Source organism: Corvus moneduloides, chromosome 6 (genome assembly GCF_009650955.1).
Source record: "Corvus moneduloides isolate bCorMon1 chromosome 6, bCorMon1.pri, whole genome shotgun sequence".
NCBI lineage: Eukaryota > Metazoa > Chordata > Aves > Passeriformes > Corvidae > Corvus > Corvus moneduloides.
This window is the reverse complement of record NC_045481.1, coordinates 37,510,723-37,525,975: the sequence shown is the minus strand read 5'-3', so window position 1 is coordinate 37,525,975 and position 15,253 is coordinate 37,510,723. Positions and strand designations below refer to the sequence as shown.

The window sequence follows — 15,253 nt, the reverse complement described above, 5'->3', positions numbered from 1 at the left end:
GTGGAAGAGCAGTGTGGTCCTTGGGCAAGCACACCCCTGGAAGAACAGGTACTGACTGCTCTTTCTCCACCTTCCCCTTTTAAAGGTTTTATTCAGAAGGGAAGGGAGGGGGAGAGGAGGATTATTATTTTTCTTGCTTATTTAAAGTTCCTAAATCTCTAATGGACTTCAGTTTCCCAGTACTTAGCTTTCAAAAAAAAAAACAAAAAACAAAAAAACAAAACCAAAAACAAAACAACCAAAAAAACCAACCAAACAAAAAAAAACCACAAAAAATGAATAGCCAACAAACAGAAGGATTTTTCTGCAAAACCTCGCTATGTAATTTGGGCATCTCTGCTTTATATGATGTGCACATTTTTGAAGTTGAGATTTCCCAATCTAATTTGCATAGGAACTTCTTCAACACAGCATTCATGAGATCTACCTCTTTCCAATAAAGGACATTTTTTGCACTTAGAGACCAAAACAACACTTTTTTTTTTTTTTCCCCCTTAGCTGTAACATGCAGTTGGCTCATTTCTGTGATATTCATAAACACCATCAGGTTTCCTGCAAAACTACTCTAGTCATAATGTCTTTTCCTCCTGAGAGGTTATCAAAGACCTACTTCCCCTCCATGTGTTATCTTTTATTTGTCCAAAACTCCAATATCTTTGATTGCCTTGGCATTACTTCTTTATCCTTTTCTATGTTTGCAACATCATTACAGTTAATGCCAAACAATAAATTTTATTTGCATAACATTTCCTCCGTTTGGCCTATTAACTAAAACAGATCTTGCAGCTGGGAATTGGGCACTCCATCCCTTATAGCAGCAGGAATTTCAAAGAACCTATCCCTCAATCTGCTCAGAAATTCCAAAAAGACAGGTCCTAAGCCCACCAGCGCTTTCTCCATTGACACCCAAACCCTTCTGAACTTCAGCTGTAAGATTGTAAAAGCCCAACAAATGTTTAGCTTATGTACCAGCTAAAATATCTGTAACCTTTGTATACAGATTCCTCAAATATACTTATCTAAGACATGAGGGAAGTTATCTTTGAGCTTCTCAGTGACCTGAGAACCAACCACTCAATTCAGTATCAATTCAACATGAAGTTCAATTTTGCAGAAGTGTAAATCTACACCTAATTAGACACTTCCCTTTTTACATCCCTCATGGACTCCCCAGCCATATTGTCACACATTCTCAGTAATGTCACAATGCCTAGGGAATGCAGATTGCTGTAGATTGCTGAGCACCTTTTGAGGCCAAGACCTCCAACACAGAAATTTCAGCCCAGGGCTACATGATGGTGCTGTTTACCACCAGCTTTTGTTTAAATTTTAAATTAGTTTCCATTACATGTGATCTTCCTTTCCCCTAGCCAACATGAAATTATTTCTCAAGACTGAACAAGAGGCCTGGCCTTTTTCATTGACACAGTTATAGCCCTCAGTTGGTTACAATTGCCACACAGTTCAGCCAACCTGCACATGCCCATGTTACCCAGAGCTCGGGGGGGTTCTTTATGTATTTTTTTTTCCTTCAACATTTGTTTCATTATTTCTCTGTATACCAAATACAGACTTTCTGGATAAAAATCTCCAGAATCATCTTTTGCCTAAACCACGCAGGGCTGTTATATTAAGAGGTATTAGTGAATACACCTCTATGCTGATGGACCTTTATTTAACTCTTTCAGCTCACACGTAGCTTCAGGTAGCTTCCCGGTAACTCGGGGATTGGTGTGAGTGCCAGTTCCGTGGGCGCTCGACAAACACGCCCGTTCCCGGGAGCCCTGCCAGGTCCGAGAGCCTTGTGCGAGCGGCAGCAGCATCCACAGCGTGGGAAATCCTTATGAACCCCAGCATCGCACCGTCGGCGTTCTCTCGTAGCTCTAGTTACCGCCGGAACATCGCACCCCGCCGCACAGGAACCCTTGTTCCGTGATTTACAAATGCTGCCGGGCAGAAGGCGGAGGAAAGACGAGGAGTCCCGGGAAGGCGCCGCGGGCGGCCGAAGGGAGTGCGGTGCCGCGGGAGGAGCGCGCCCGCGGGGCCGGGGCCGGCGTGGCCGTGGGAACGCGCTCAGGGCCCGGACACCCCTCCGGAAGGGCGCGCACCCGGCACAGCCGCCGAAGGCGCTGCCGCGCGGCCCCACGCGCGAGCGGCGTGTTATCCCTCGCGCACGGCCGGGGGAGGGGCGGGAAGGGCGTGGCCCGGCGGCACCCGGGGAGCGGAACTGCGTCGGCGGGCGGCTCCGGCCAATCGGCGGCGCGCCGCTGGCGGGGCGTCGCGAGGCAGCTGCTCCGGGCGGCCGCCGCCGGCCCTCACGGCCCCCCGCGCACCGCCCGCACGGCCGCGCTCCGGTACCGGCCTCGCGGGGGCGGGAGAAGAGCCAGGGGAAGGGGCAGGGGAGCGTGCGCCGCCCACGTGATGGGCCGCGGCGGCCAAGGAGGACGGCAGGAGGTCGCGCGTGGCGGGCGAGGGCCGCGTGGGCCGGGGCGTTGCCGGGCGGCGCGCGGAGCCGGCGGCGCGCGGAGTCAGGTAGGAGCCGCCCGGCCCCCCCTTCCTTCCTTCCGTCCGTCCGTCCTTCCTTGGAAGTTTTTCACTCGAGGTGGCGCGAGGCGTGCGCGCGTCACGTGAGCGCGGCGGCCGCCCAATCACGCGCGCGCGCGCTGCCTGTCCGCGCGCTGCCGCCGCGCCCGCTTTTGAGGCGAGGGGGTCGCGCGCGGGACGGGAACGGGACCGGCGGCCGCGAGCTCCCTTTCGCGCGCCCCCGCGGCGCTCCGTCCAGGGGCGCGAGCGGGCGGGACCCGGGGGCGCGGGTAGTGGGTAGCGGCCGGCGGTCACCTGACCGGGGGGGTTGTTAAAGGGACCGAGCGGCATCCGGGCTCTCCAGCCGGGAAGGGTCGAGGAGGGCCCGGCCCTGGGCAGCTGCCGCTGCTCCCTAAGCCATCGCTCTCCCGGGGACCGGCCCCCCCGTGGGGGCGTGGCCGGCGCCACCTGTGAGACGGGGCTGGGCTGCCGGGAGAGCCTTTCCCGGGAAGCGGCCCTGGTGCCCCTGGGGTGCCACAGGCCGGCGGGCTGGCCGGGGGCGGAGCGGGGCCCCTCGGCCGGGGGCGGGGCGGCCCGCGGGCGGCGCGCGTGCGCCCCGGCACGTCGCGGGGGGCGGCCGCGGGGGCGCGGGGGGCAGCGATGCCCTCCTTGGTGCCCTCGTTGGTGGCCTTTAGTACCATCCCGTTTGAAACTCCTCGTCCTGAGCTGATGAGTTTAAAAGGGAGTCGAAGCGCGAAGGCGAGCTCAGTGAGGAGGAGGTAGGCACGAGGGTCTGCGACTGTCTCAGTAGCCCGGGGAGATGAGTGGTTTCCCATTACGTGGTTGGAGTGTATTGCCCGACTTGTTAAGTTGTCAAGTCTTACACAACAGTCACGCTGCATTGCTCCTGACGTGAACTGTGTGAAGGCATGGGCCGTCTGTAATCGCACTTGATGGCATCGGCTAGAGCCCTGAAGATTTGAAGTTGCTGCAGACTCTGAAAAGCGAGGGCGGTGTAAAGAAAAGGGCAGACTGATGCTTTGATCTTGTCGCTTGCAGGTGTTCTGCCCGATGCAGCTGCAGTACGCTTTCAGTGCCCTCAGGCACAGTGCCTTGTGAGTTTGTACTGAGGACTGGAAAGGGAAATTGATTCTGCTTTAAAAGTATTCCTGTAGGTGAGCATTTTTGTGCGCCTTTATGTGGCAAAAAACCCCCATATTTCTTAGGTCTGGTGGAGATGGGCAGCATTCATTCACTTCTGTATTTCATCTAACAGCAGCTGGCTGTTAACCTCACCCATTGCTGGCTCAGTTTTGGTGCAGATGCTGTTGAGCCTGCCATGGTGGGGAAACGTACAACTGGAGGAAACCACTTGTGAATAAACTTTTTTGGTCACCTTCCAGGAAAAAAAAAAAAAAAAAAAAAGGAAGTTCTTTCTCTTTGACTTTAGGCCACTTCTTCGTTTATACACAAATCCCCTAGATCATTTCTGAAGTTCGTGGTTGTTTTTAAAACCTGGTTTCCTAAGGAATGGGAAGTCCAAGACATTTTTCTTACAAACAGATGGAGTAGGTCTCTGCCTAGTGGTGTGAGAAAGAGCTCTTCCCTATGAGGAGGCTGTTGTCTGTTTGCTGTTTCATAGACAGCAGAGGATCTACAAAACAAATTCAGCCATCGCATGTGCATAGGGAGCAGTGTCATTAGCCGTGGCACCAGCAGGGCTTACTTCGTGTCTTATCCTTCCCTAACTAAGGATGTGTTGTGCTGTGTTGGTTTGCTTTTTTTAAAATCTTTTTTAAGACTGGGTAACCTTAGAACAAAGAATCAAGTTTTGATGGTGGAGTTGCTCTTCTGTCTCCACACAAAAATGGAACGTGCTTTCACTGTTGGATTTTGGCTAGTTTTAGTACCTGGAATAAATCCTTGATATGTCTTTTGCTGAACTGGATAAGGAAGAATGCAGTGAGAATGATGTGTGTGAGAAGGATGATGAAGGCATGTCATGAGAAGAAAGCAACCAGAAGAAAGTTCTTTTGTTTTAATTTTTTTTAAAAATCAAGCCCGAAACAGAAAGGCATTAAAGGAATGTGAACAGCATAAAAGAGAGAAAATGAATGTGGGAAACAGATAAAACCTATGTACAATAAAAGTGCATTCTTTGTTCCAATCATTATGTTCAGGAAAAGCCAATTTGGAGAATGACAAGACTGTGACCCAGATACTGTTAAACTAATACATGTGATGCTGGAATTGTGCTGTTTTGCTAACTCTTGTACAGTGCTTTCTGCTAATGTGGTGTGGTCTGCCTGACCACAGAGTAAGTCAATAAACAGTAATGAAGATGGATATAAACCTGGAACACATTGCCAGCAGTCTGGGCTTTAATTGCGTCACTTTCCTTTTTACCATAACTTAGAAGGGGAGTACAGGTTCCTTGGCAGTTCTAACGTGCTGAGCCATTGTTGACTGTAGCAATGAGTATTGCTATAAAAGAGCTGAATATGTAGGATAGTCCTGAACTCAGGTGAGGGCTTTTTATTTGCCTCATTTTTTTTGTCCTATGATATAGACAAAATCCCCAGCTGAACATTCATGTATGTGATAAATGTTCCTCATGATGGTCATAAAGGGATTGAAATTCATCAAAATGCTGCTATTCCTGCTGATTATAGCTAATTTCTGCCAGTGTTGCACAGCAAAAAGCATAAAGCATTGCTTTATTGTTTTATTTTGTGATTTTTGGTAGTTAAAATAATAGTATATTAAAAAATACAGCATTCACTGAACGTATGAGTAATGGGCATATCACTGAGTGATGAAATATGGGAAGTAATTAAAAAACTTCAATCCAAATGTACCATGTTGTATACAGATGAAAATGAGCATTTATTTCTAGTTAACACTGGCTTTTCCCCCTGCCCTCTCACCAGTGGTTCATTCTTTACAGAAATCACAGAATAATTTGGGTTGGAAAAGACCTCCAAAATCATGGAGTCCAACCTTTGACCCATCACCACCTGCCAAGCAGACCATGGCACTGAGTGCCACATCCACTTTGGTGTGTTTCCATTGTGCAGTCCTCAGTGTTTGGGAAGTGTTTCCCAAAAGTTCAGGTAACTCTTGAGAGATGCAAAATATTGTGCATTATACGTTTCAGGATTAATGCTGTTTGACAAACTACTGACTTTATGGGGAGCGGAAGTTCGGGCTCCGTGGCATGGTATGGGTGTTGGAGAGGTGAAGCAGGAGTTCTCCCTCCCCTTCACCCCTCAGGTATGTGCCCTCTTCCTCCAAAAGCAGCTGCTGCTCTTGCAGGCATGTACCTCTCAGTTGGTGAAACACTTTCTGAACTACCACCTATTCATCCTGCAATAGTTGGGGCTCTGAGTGTGAAGTGAATTTGGTTTTAGTATAAAGCAATGCTCTGGGCTGAAATCTGGCAGTGCGCAAGCTGTGTCAGACTTTGTGTGGGGATAAGGCTTTCTGACTGCAGCTGTGTTTCAGCATGTTTGCATCAGTAAGAAAGCTAAAAATTTTTTTTTAAATGTCTGAAAAAATATTTTTTTCCTGCAACAGTCCATTTCTTTCAATATTGTTTTTCTTAATCTCATTTTTTGGCTAGATTCTGCCACCACTTTCATCTTTTATCTTCTTGGCACTGAATTATACTTCTTCACTAAAGCTAAAGAAAGAATTTAAGCTAGTTTCCTATCAAAAATAACATTATGTAAACTTTTTTTAAAGTACATTTGGGCTGGGGTTCTGTTGCTTAAGGACACAGGTCTGGAGCTGACATAGATGCTGCTAATTACTAAAGACATCCGTGTACAGCAAACGTTCAACTCTGGGAGACTACTATTTGTCCGGAGAAGCAGTTGGAGGCCAGTGGGGCTAGCTACAGCATAGAAAATGGCACTAGATACCTTTCTATATGCAGTTTAATCCAGAGTTTTGATTGGATTAACAGAATTTCCTGTGGGGTGCTGCTGTTAATCATTCTCCAAGGTGGCAAAACATTGTCTAAAGAAAGTATGTTTTTTGTATTTTAACTCTTCTAGTGTGCACATTGCACAACACTTCTGACTGTAACATTACTAGGTTTTCAGCTCTTTAAATGCTTGTGGATTTTGGTTTTTTGGTTTTGGTTTTTGTTTTTTTTTTTTTTTTAATGGCCAAAGTTTTGGATTTTTGAGCCCAGTCAGGGCTGTCTGGTCATAGTGAGTGATAAACTTGTAGCCTGCTGTAATAAACTGCTGTCTGCCGCTGTGGGTGTGTTACACTGGCACAGCTGGTTTTGATAGCTGTTGTTTCCAGCTAGTGAGCATAGTTTCAGCTAGTGCTTGTTTTTAGCAACTGAATTTAAGAGCTTTATGCTCCAGTAATGCTCCCGTAGTGTCTTTCAGACTATACTGTGTGACAGAAATGTCCTGTCATGTATCTACTTGTGTAGTAGCAATCTTTGTATTCAGGGGATTGCTAACATAAAATGTGATCGACACCTCTTCTGTGTTTTTCACAAGTCGGCAGCTGTTCTGTTTTGCTTAACTATGTATAGTTACATGTATATATACTCTACAAGGTATGTTGTTCTCTCACATGAACATCTTTAGCAAAGCTTGGGACTTGTGACCCTCCAACTCCTGATTTGTTACTGAATCTTTACCACAGGTTAGACATAAGAGTGGCTGAAGAACAGTTTGTTACTGCAGCTCTAGCAGTTACAGTCTCTTATTACATGTAGCATGTAGGCTTGAATGGGTGCTTTATAGCACAGCACTATGTAGGTGTTACTGAAGGGAGGAGTGTGATTTACTGGGTGCTGAAATGCAGCTTGTAAAGACTGTAGTTCATACCTTCAAGGGAATATGTCTGAAAGGAGCATTTGGGGGAAGAGTGTACTTCTTGGTGGTGAACTTGAGCATCTCAAATACCTTATACCAGCCACTGAGGGGATGGTTGTAACTCCCTCTGATCAGGGAGGACAGTATTCAGTAGGTTCAAACCAGCTCATTTCTGTGCTGCCAATTCATGTTCAGCACAAACAAGTCCTTAAAACTGGTGTTTGTACTGATCTAAATGAGATGTTGTTCTTTACTGCAGTACTGCTGTTTCTTATCAGCTTTAAGCTTCTTAGAACTGGGTTACTTAAGCTGGTGGGAGTCTGTAGTACTGCTGTGACTTCTACCGATGAATCTGTTCTCTTGATAAACCAGGGGTTCAGTTTTGGTGTGGGCAAGCATTTCTACTTGCCTTAGGTAAAATTGTAGCAAAATCTCTGGCAATGTCAGCAGTCTCTGGTTTGTTTCTTTTATCATCACTGGAACAAGTGGCTTGTGGGCCATGAACATGGGGCACTGTCTGCTCTTCAGTTCTGTGTCTGCTCTCAGTTGTACAAATTACTTTCTTGCTGAAAAAAAACCTACTTATTTTTGTACTGTCATTGTTCAGAAGCAAATTGGTTAATACAAAAACAGAGTTGCTATCCTGTGGCCCTAAAACTTGATGACCGTTCTACAGAATACATGATGACTGTAGGTATAAAATGACTACTCCTGAAATTGGTATGATTATTTCTGACTGGATTTGTTACAGGAAAAATACTGTGCTGGATCCAACAGCTTGAGGCTGTTGCAGCTCCACACCCCCAAATATGACCAGTAATAAGGCTGAAAATAAATTGCTGGTAGGCACAAGCCCATAGAGCACATGCACACTGACATTTACATGTAAACATGTCTGGTCATACGGATCAGGCAGACACATAGATACAGGAGCACAGCAGAGACAGCCATATCCTGTTCCCTTCCCTATCTGAGCAGGAGGAGGTTGCACACATATATGTTTGTGTGTGTATATATATAAATTTATATATTTATATGTATGTACTGGGTAGATACCCTCCAGCAGCTGAGCTTAGGCACTCTAGGTTGGTTCCTGAATCCCAGTCTCCCTGGTTGCTGGCATGTGGACACGGCAGCTCCAGAGGCCAGAGTGCTGTTCCCAGGGCTGGCACGTGCTCTTTCTCAGGTGGCTGAGACTACCCTGCTTACCTGATGTCCAGCAACCCTCCACCCACATGACCCTGCCCGTTAGAGACAGAGGTGTGCATACATGCACAGAGCCAGTGGCATTCCCCTGGGCCTCTATACAGACCCACCTATGTTAATGTTTTGATGCACATTTATCAAGTCTCTTAAAAATGTATTTTCTTCAGTTCTGTGCTTCTGAGATGATTTCCTATAGCATAAACTTATGTTGCCAAGAAATCTCCAAAGAGGTGCTGGCCTTTTGTAATGTTGCTCTTGTTTTGCCCGTTTTCAAATAAGGCAAAAAACCCCAAATAGATTGAGGAACAGTCCTGACAAACTTAAAGTTTTGTAACAGTCAGTGCAAAATTCGGGTCTGTGGGTGAGCCTGGACCTTGGTGTCACCCTGATAACTGATGTCTTTGCCTTCTGGCACCATGTGTAAGCCTCTGTCATTTCATAATGGATGCAGTGTTGTAAAATAAATAACCTTAATGGAAAAAGGGATTTTGGGGGGGGGGCTTCATGGAGGCGTTTCTGTCTGCAGCCGAGATGCATTTTAGTGTGAATTCCCTTAACATCCAGAATTCTGTTTTAGTAGGCCTATTGTCAGGTGTTTATAACATGTAATTCCCATGGTGTATGTGAAGGCCTGCCGGGCTGGGCATGGGGCGGCACCTGCTCTGTGCAGTTCTGCGGGCGGGAGGGCTCTGTCGAGGCCGTGTCAGAGCTGCGCTGAGCCCGGGCTGTTCGTTCGCCAGCGCGCCCGTAACAGCGGCCAGAGCCCGGCTCCGGGGCGCGGTGTGACAGGTCTGTGTCAGCCCTCTCAGAGTCACGGGGCCCTTCTTCAGCTGCGAGGGTCAGGGTCTGAGCCGCGCTTTGGCCGGTCAGAGAACTTGCTCAGACGATGGAAATACCGCTGACTTCGTTGCTTCCTCAGCTGAGGGTTTCCCGGGGAAGCGGCCGGTTCCTCCCGGCGGCAGCGTTCCGAAATGTGGAGAGGCGCGGTGCGCGTTGCCTGCGCCGAGAGCGGTGCTCCTTTCCCGGAGGAGGCGGCCGCTGCCCTGGGAATGGGAATGGCGGGGCGGTGCCGCCCTGCTCGGCCCGCCGGGGAAGCTCCTGGGGCTGAGGCGGCGCCGGCCCCGACCGCCGGGGGGCGCCGTGCGCCGCGGGCCTCGCGCGCACTCCTCGCGCGGGCGCGGAAGGAGGCGGAGCCGCGCGACCGGGGCCTTCGACGGCCGCCGGCGCGTGAGCGATGCGCGCGCGCGCCCGTTCGAGAAGCTTCCCCGCGCGCGCGGCGCTGCGCGGGCCGGGCCGGGCCGGACGCCGGGCCCTGCGCGCGGCGCGGGCACGTGACGGGCAGGCGGGAGGGAGGGGGACGCGAGCCCGCTATACGCCTGCGCGCGCTGCGGCGCCATGACGTCAGCACGGTGCGCACGCACGTTGTCCCCAGCTGGCGGACACACGGTCCGCGTGAGAAAGGAAGCGGGAGGCCGCGCGCGCTTCGCGCACGGTAACGACCGGGGAGCGGGGCCGTGCCGGGAGCAGCGGCCGCCTCGCGCGCGAGCCCCGCGCGCCTCTCTCCGCGCGCCCTCCGCCCGCCGCTCGAACTGCGAAAATTGACACCAGGCGCGGGCACGAGGCGGCCGGGCCCGGGCCCGCCGGCCGCGCCCCGGCGGCCACGCGAGGCGCCGTTGCGCGCGGGCCGCCTCGGGAGCGCCGGTAGCGTCCGTCCCGCCGGGCAGGGCTGCGCCGGGTCCCGGCGAAGAGCGCCGCGGCTTCCCCACGTGCGCGCGTCCCGCTGCCCTTCGCCAGCCAGGGCGGGCGGTGGTTCCGGTTCCCGCTGCTCCTAGGCGGCCGCCGCAGGCGGCCGCTGCCGCTCTCCATCCCGAGACTTCTGGTTAGGGTCCGACCGGCGGGGCCGGGGAGGGGAGCGGTGGGCAGGCGGGGGGGGGGGGAGGGCGTTCAAAACGACAAATGCTGCGCTCGGCCCGCAGCCGTGACGCCACCGGCTCCGGGCGGGGCCCTCGCCGCCGCGCCCGGGGCGGCCCCTCCAGGTGCCCGCTCGGTCGGTCGGTGTTGAACGGCGGCGCGGCGCGCGCCATGGGGCTGCCGGCGGCAGCGCGCGGCGGGTGGAGGCGGGCGGGGCAGCCCCGGGGCTCGCGCGCTGCCGCCGCTCCGCTTCCCACGGTGCCTCCTGGTGCCCGTCCGCCCCGGAGTGCCGTGCGCGGAGCCGCGTCCCGGTGGCCGGGTGGAGAGTTGGGCTGTTTGTTTGTTTGAGAAGGACGCTCTCGCGTCTGAGTGTCGTCCCGCTTTTGGCGGGTCTCAGTGCGGCTTGTGAGTGGTTTTGGCTGCTGCTTCTCAAGTACAAGGTCTGCGTGTAGAGAAATCTCTGAAGCTGTTTAGAACTTTAGCTTTCACAAATACACGTGTTTCCCCTGAAATACTGGTTTAGAGTCTACGTGCTATAGTGAAACAGGCTACTGTGTGTCACCAGATGTAATAAAATGTATGAAACTGCTTTCTGGTAACAGACCATACTAGTGGTGAAATAATGTACATTTTGATGACTCTAATTGCACATAATAATATTTTAACCTCGCATGTCTCAGACTGACTTGATACTGTGCGTGGTGCCTGCAGTAGAAATAGATGCAGCGGTATAATGTAAGAACTTTAGGTGTTGGAGAAGAGGAACTGTTACTCTGTAGGTCTTTATATGCATAGAATTTTAGCTAAATGCATGGTTGTTGAAGTTTTTTGTCATTTTTTTTCTGGTATGTCTTAAGTAAGGTAATTTAATCCAGTAAATTTGAAGTAATCAAGTAAATATAAAGCTACAGGTGTTCCACATATCTTAAACCATGTCTGAAAACCCTTTGATAGTGTGTTTCCTTTATGAGCCAATACAGTTCTGGTGCATACTGCACAGCATTAATGTGAACTCACTTTCTGACTGTATGTTTACTATACAAATGTTAGCTTCACTTACCTTGCCAGTATGGACCTCTGAGGGACACCACTTGTCACTAATGTCCCCTGGGACTCTGAGCTGTTGATCACTACCCTCTGGATGGGACCAAACAGTCCAGCCGTCAAATCCATTTCTCTCCAATTTGAAGAGAACTTTGTGGGGACTGTTTCAAAGGCTTTATGGAAGTCCAGATAGAGAACATCTGTAACTCCTCCATTGTCCACCAGTGCAGTCACTCTGTTGTGGAAGGCCACGGGGTTGGTCAGGCAGGACTTGTCCTTGGTGAAGCTGTGCTGGCTGGCCCAAATTACCTCTGTCCTCCATGCACCTTAGCATAGCTTCTAGGAGGATCTGTTCTATGATCTTCCCAGGCAGGTTAGTAGTTCCTAGAATACGTCTTTCTACCCCTTTTTAAAAAATGGATGCAGTATTTCCCTTTTTCCAGTCACCTGGGACTTCACCTGACTACCATGATTTCTTGAATATTATGGAGAGTGGCTTGGCACATCAGCCAATTCCCTCAGGACACTGGGATGTATCTCAGCTTTTAGCAGTGGTGATTAATTTTGGTCTCTGGTTCCCACCAGCTAGATACTTGATATAAGAATCAATCATTTTTTGTCAGTGTTGTATTCCACATACAATAAGGATCAAAATACAAACATCTGGATGTGAAAATAGGATTCTTGTGAGTTACCAGAAGTGCATATTTTAAATTTTCACATAGAGAAATATACAGGCTATTTGAAAAATGAAGTAGTTTATGATCTTTTGTTACAGTGTTGACGTAATCCTTAACTTGGGAGGTAGACACACAAAGGTGGAATTGTGTATATGCAGATAAAAGTAACTTCCTTAGTTCCCTAAACAGTGATTATGTTAATCATAACGGTACAAATGTTTTTTTGTTTGATTTAAATTATTTCCATAATTGAGAAGATAAAGGAAGCTAAGGCAGCCCAATGCTTCACATTTGTCCATTTAATCTTAGCTGCATGGCCTTTTGGGGGTTAGCTTGTGTCTTTCGCCAAAGCTTATCCATTTGAAGTATTTTGTCCCTTCTTTTTCTCTCTGCCCTTGACAGGCAATTAGAAGTTCTTGGGGTTGGTGGGGGATGTAAGCAAAGAAATTCCAAACACAAACTTAGATGATTTCAATAAAGAAATTCAGAGAAAATGTTTTTAACTTTCCTTTTTCCTTTCTCTCTTTAAATTTTTGACAAGTTGGAGACCTCAGGGAACTCTTCTTTCTGGCAAGACTTTCGCCGTTGTGTCAGAAATATGCCATTCGTTCTCATGAAAACTCCTGCATGTTTTGCCTGATGTTGTTAAGCGAATGATCTGCAGAGTAGAGGTAATGTCAGAACAGATTGCATAGAAATACCAAGCAAAGTAAGGAGTTCTGATGTTGCAAAGCCTATGTGAAAAAGCAATTTAAAGGTGTCATAGCCCCCATGTCTGTATGGTCAAAATTATATACACACATGCAGCCTTGATTTGTTACACCCTGATTGTACTGTGTTTTACAGTACTGATTATTTTTTTAAGTTCTTAATGTGGAGAGCTATTGCAAAAAGGATATCTTACGTGACTTAATTACTTTTTTAGGCTGTGTTGGAGTAGTTTTAACTGTATTTTCCTTTTCTTCCAGAATGGTGAACACACATAAAAGATTATCAGAACTCTGTAGCATTTGCATTTGGTTTGAGAGCTTGTGAGAGTGCTCATCATGGAGAAACAGCAGATTGTCCTGGCTAGCCGGGATGGTGGGACTGTGTCTGGTGTAGCGCCTGCTTTCTTTGTCATCTTGAAACAACAGCAGGGAAATGGAAAAGCTGACCAAGGAATCCTTGTAGCAAACAGTGATGCTTGTGCTCTCGCCAGCAGTGTATCAACTCCAGTCAAACCCAGAGTCAAGACCTGCCTCCCAGCTGACTGTGTCTCAGGGGGCATCACTGTCACCCTAGATAACAACAACATGTGGAATGAATTCTACCATCGTAACACAGAGATGATCCTGACGAAGCAGGGGAGGCGCATGTTTCCGTACTGCCGATACTGGATTACAGGGCTGAATTCCAGTCAGAAATACATCCTGGTCATGGACATATCCCCTGTGGACAATCACCGATACAAATGGAATGGCCGTTGGTGGGAGCCCAGTGGAAAGGCAGAACCACATGTTCTAGGGCGAGTGTTTATTCATCCAGAATCCCCTTCCACTGGCCAGTTCTGGATGCACCAGCCAGTATCCTTCTACAAACTAAAACTTACCAACAATACCCTGGACCAGGAAGGTCACATAATTCTGCATTCTATGCACCGTTATCTGCCACGACTTCACCTGGTGCCTGCAAACAAAGCCACAGAAGTCATTCAGCTTAATGGCCCTGATGTCCATACGTTTACCTTTCCACAGACAGAATTCTTCGCAGTTACAGCCTACCAGAACATCCAGATTACCCAGCTGAAAATAGATTACAATCCTTTTGCTAAAGGGTTCAGAGATGATGGGCTGAATAGTCGACCTCAGCGTGATGTGAAACAGAACAGCAACTTAGAATTGGTAGGAGGTGATGTTTTTAGCACTCCTGCCATTTGTGGTCACCCTGCTGAAGTCGATGCATTAGAAGTGCATCAGAGAAGTTTAGATTCTTCATTCATTGGTCAAAACCCATCAGACGTTGAGCTGGATAAAGAGTCCTTTAATGCAGAAGGAGACTTCCTGGGTCTCCTGGACAGTGACCTGCCTTCAGGTGTTATGCCAAAGCTAAAACAAGAAGTCTCTGAAAGGTGGGTTAACACTGCATTTTTAGTACAACCGCTGGTTAAGTGGGATGTTTTGTAAATAAATAACAGGATGCTCAGTGTACAGGTTTACAGCTAAAGGTTGCATGACCTGAAATGGCAGAACAGTTAATATTACTAGAAGCTTTTCTTTGCTCAGTCATGTATCAGTCTTGACTATCTAAGGCGTCTGAGGAATGCAAGAGTTCAGTATTATTTTCTGTGTTGCTTTAGCTCCCGTTGTTGAGAAGCACCGAGGGATTTCTTTTAACCCTCTTAGCATTTTAGAAGGCTAAATTAATTTTTTCAGCGTTTTAGACAGCACATTGCAGTTATCAAAACACTGCCTTTGCTTTTAGGGTTGCTCACCACTGTGACGTGCTGTCTCTATCTATCGCTTCAGTTTTCATTAGTGAAAGTGAATGGTGTGTGGGTATTTAGGTTGGGCACATGTAGGGATTGCTGCAAGGCAGTTGTAACTGGCAGCAAGCCACTGTTTTGTCAGTAACTGCTTGGTGTGAATTCTTTTATTCCATGAAGAAGTATGAGGTAGCCTGCCTGTTTGTAGTCAGTTGCCTCATACTTGCTGTGAGGTAAGGGAAGTACTTCAGAATAACTTGGTTTTTCTAAAGCAAGCCTGGCAAAACCTATTATTTTACTGCACTTTCACTTAGTTATGAAAATCCAAGCAATAGAAGAGAGCAGGCTTAGTGAATAGTTAATGTGCATGTAGAGATACTTTGAATGCAAAGAAATGACTGAAAAAAATAGAGGTTTCTTTTCTGCCATGTTGCTTCATGTCACTTTGTTAAAATACCAGGCTTAATCTGCCAAAGATGTAGTGACAAAAGCAACCTTCATAGGCCAGTACACAAGAGAATAATTTAACTGCAGGATATCAGGATGATGTTAATGGTGAAATTAGAGGTCAGTTCTTACAGGAG

At 48.5% G+C, this 15,253-nt stretch overlaps 1 protein-coding gene across 11 annotated transcripts in view; it reads left to right on the top strand.

The window, feature by feature from the left end:
- The first annotated feature begins 2,502 nt into the window (after positions 1 to 2,502).
- MGA (MAX dimerization protein MGA) overlaps positions 2,503 to 15,253 on the top strand; it is a 59,003-nt gene continuing 46,252 nt past the window's right edge. For 3 of the 11 annotated variants that reach the window (XM_032113430.1, XM_032113431.1, XM_032113422.1), the window contains exons 1-3: positions 9,964 to 10,062; positions 12,747 to 12,876; positions 13,174 to 14,315. In XM_032113430.1, the coding sequence (XP_031969321.1) occupies positions 13,252 to 14,315 (1,064 nt within the window). In that variant the 5' untranslated portion in view covers positions 9,964 to 10,062; positions 12,747 to 12,876; positions 13,174 to 13,251. Of the gene's footprint in view, positions 2,533 to 3,196; positions 3,303 to 9,963; positions 10,063 to 10,317; positions 10,450 to 10,737; positions 12,877 to 13,173; positions 14,316 to 15,253 lie in introns of those variants that run through there. The other 8 variants (XM_032113433.1, XM_032113432.1, XM_032113424.1 and 5 more) reach the window with 7 other exon arrangements.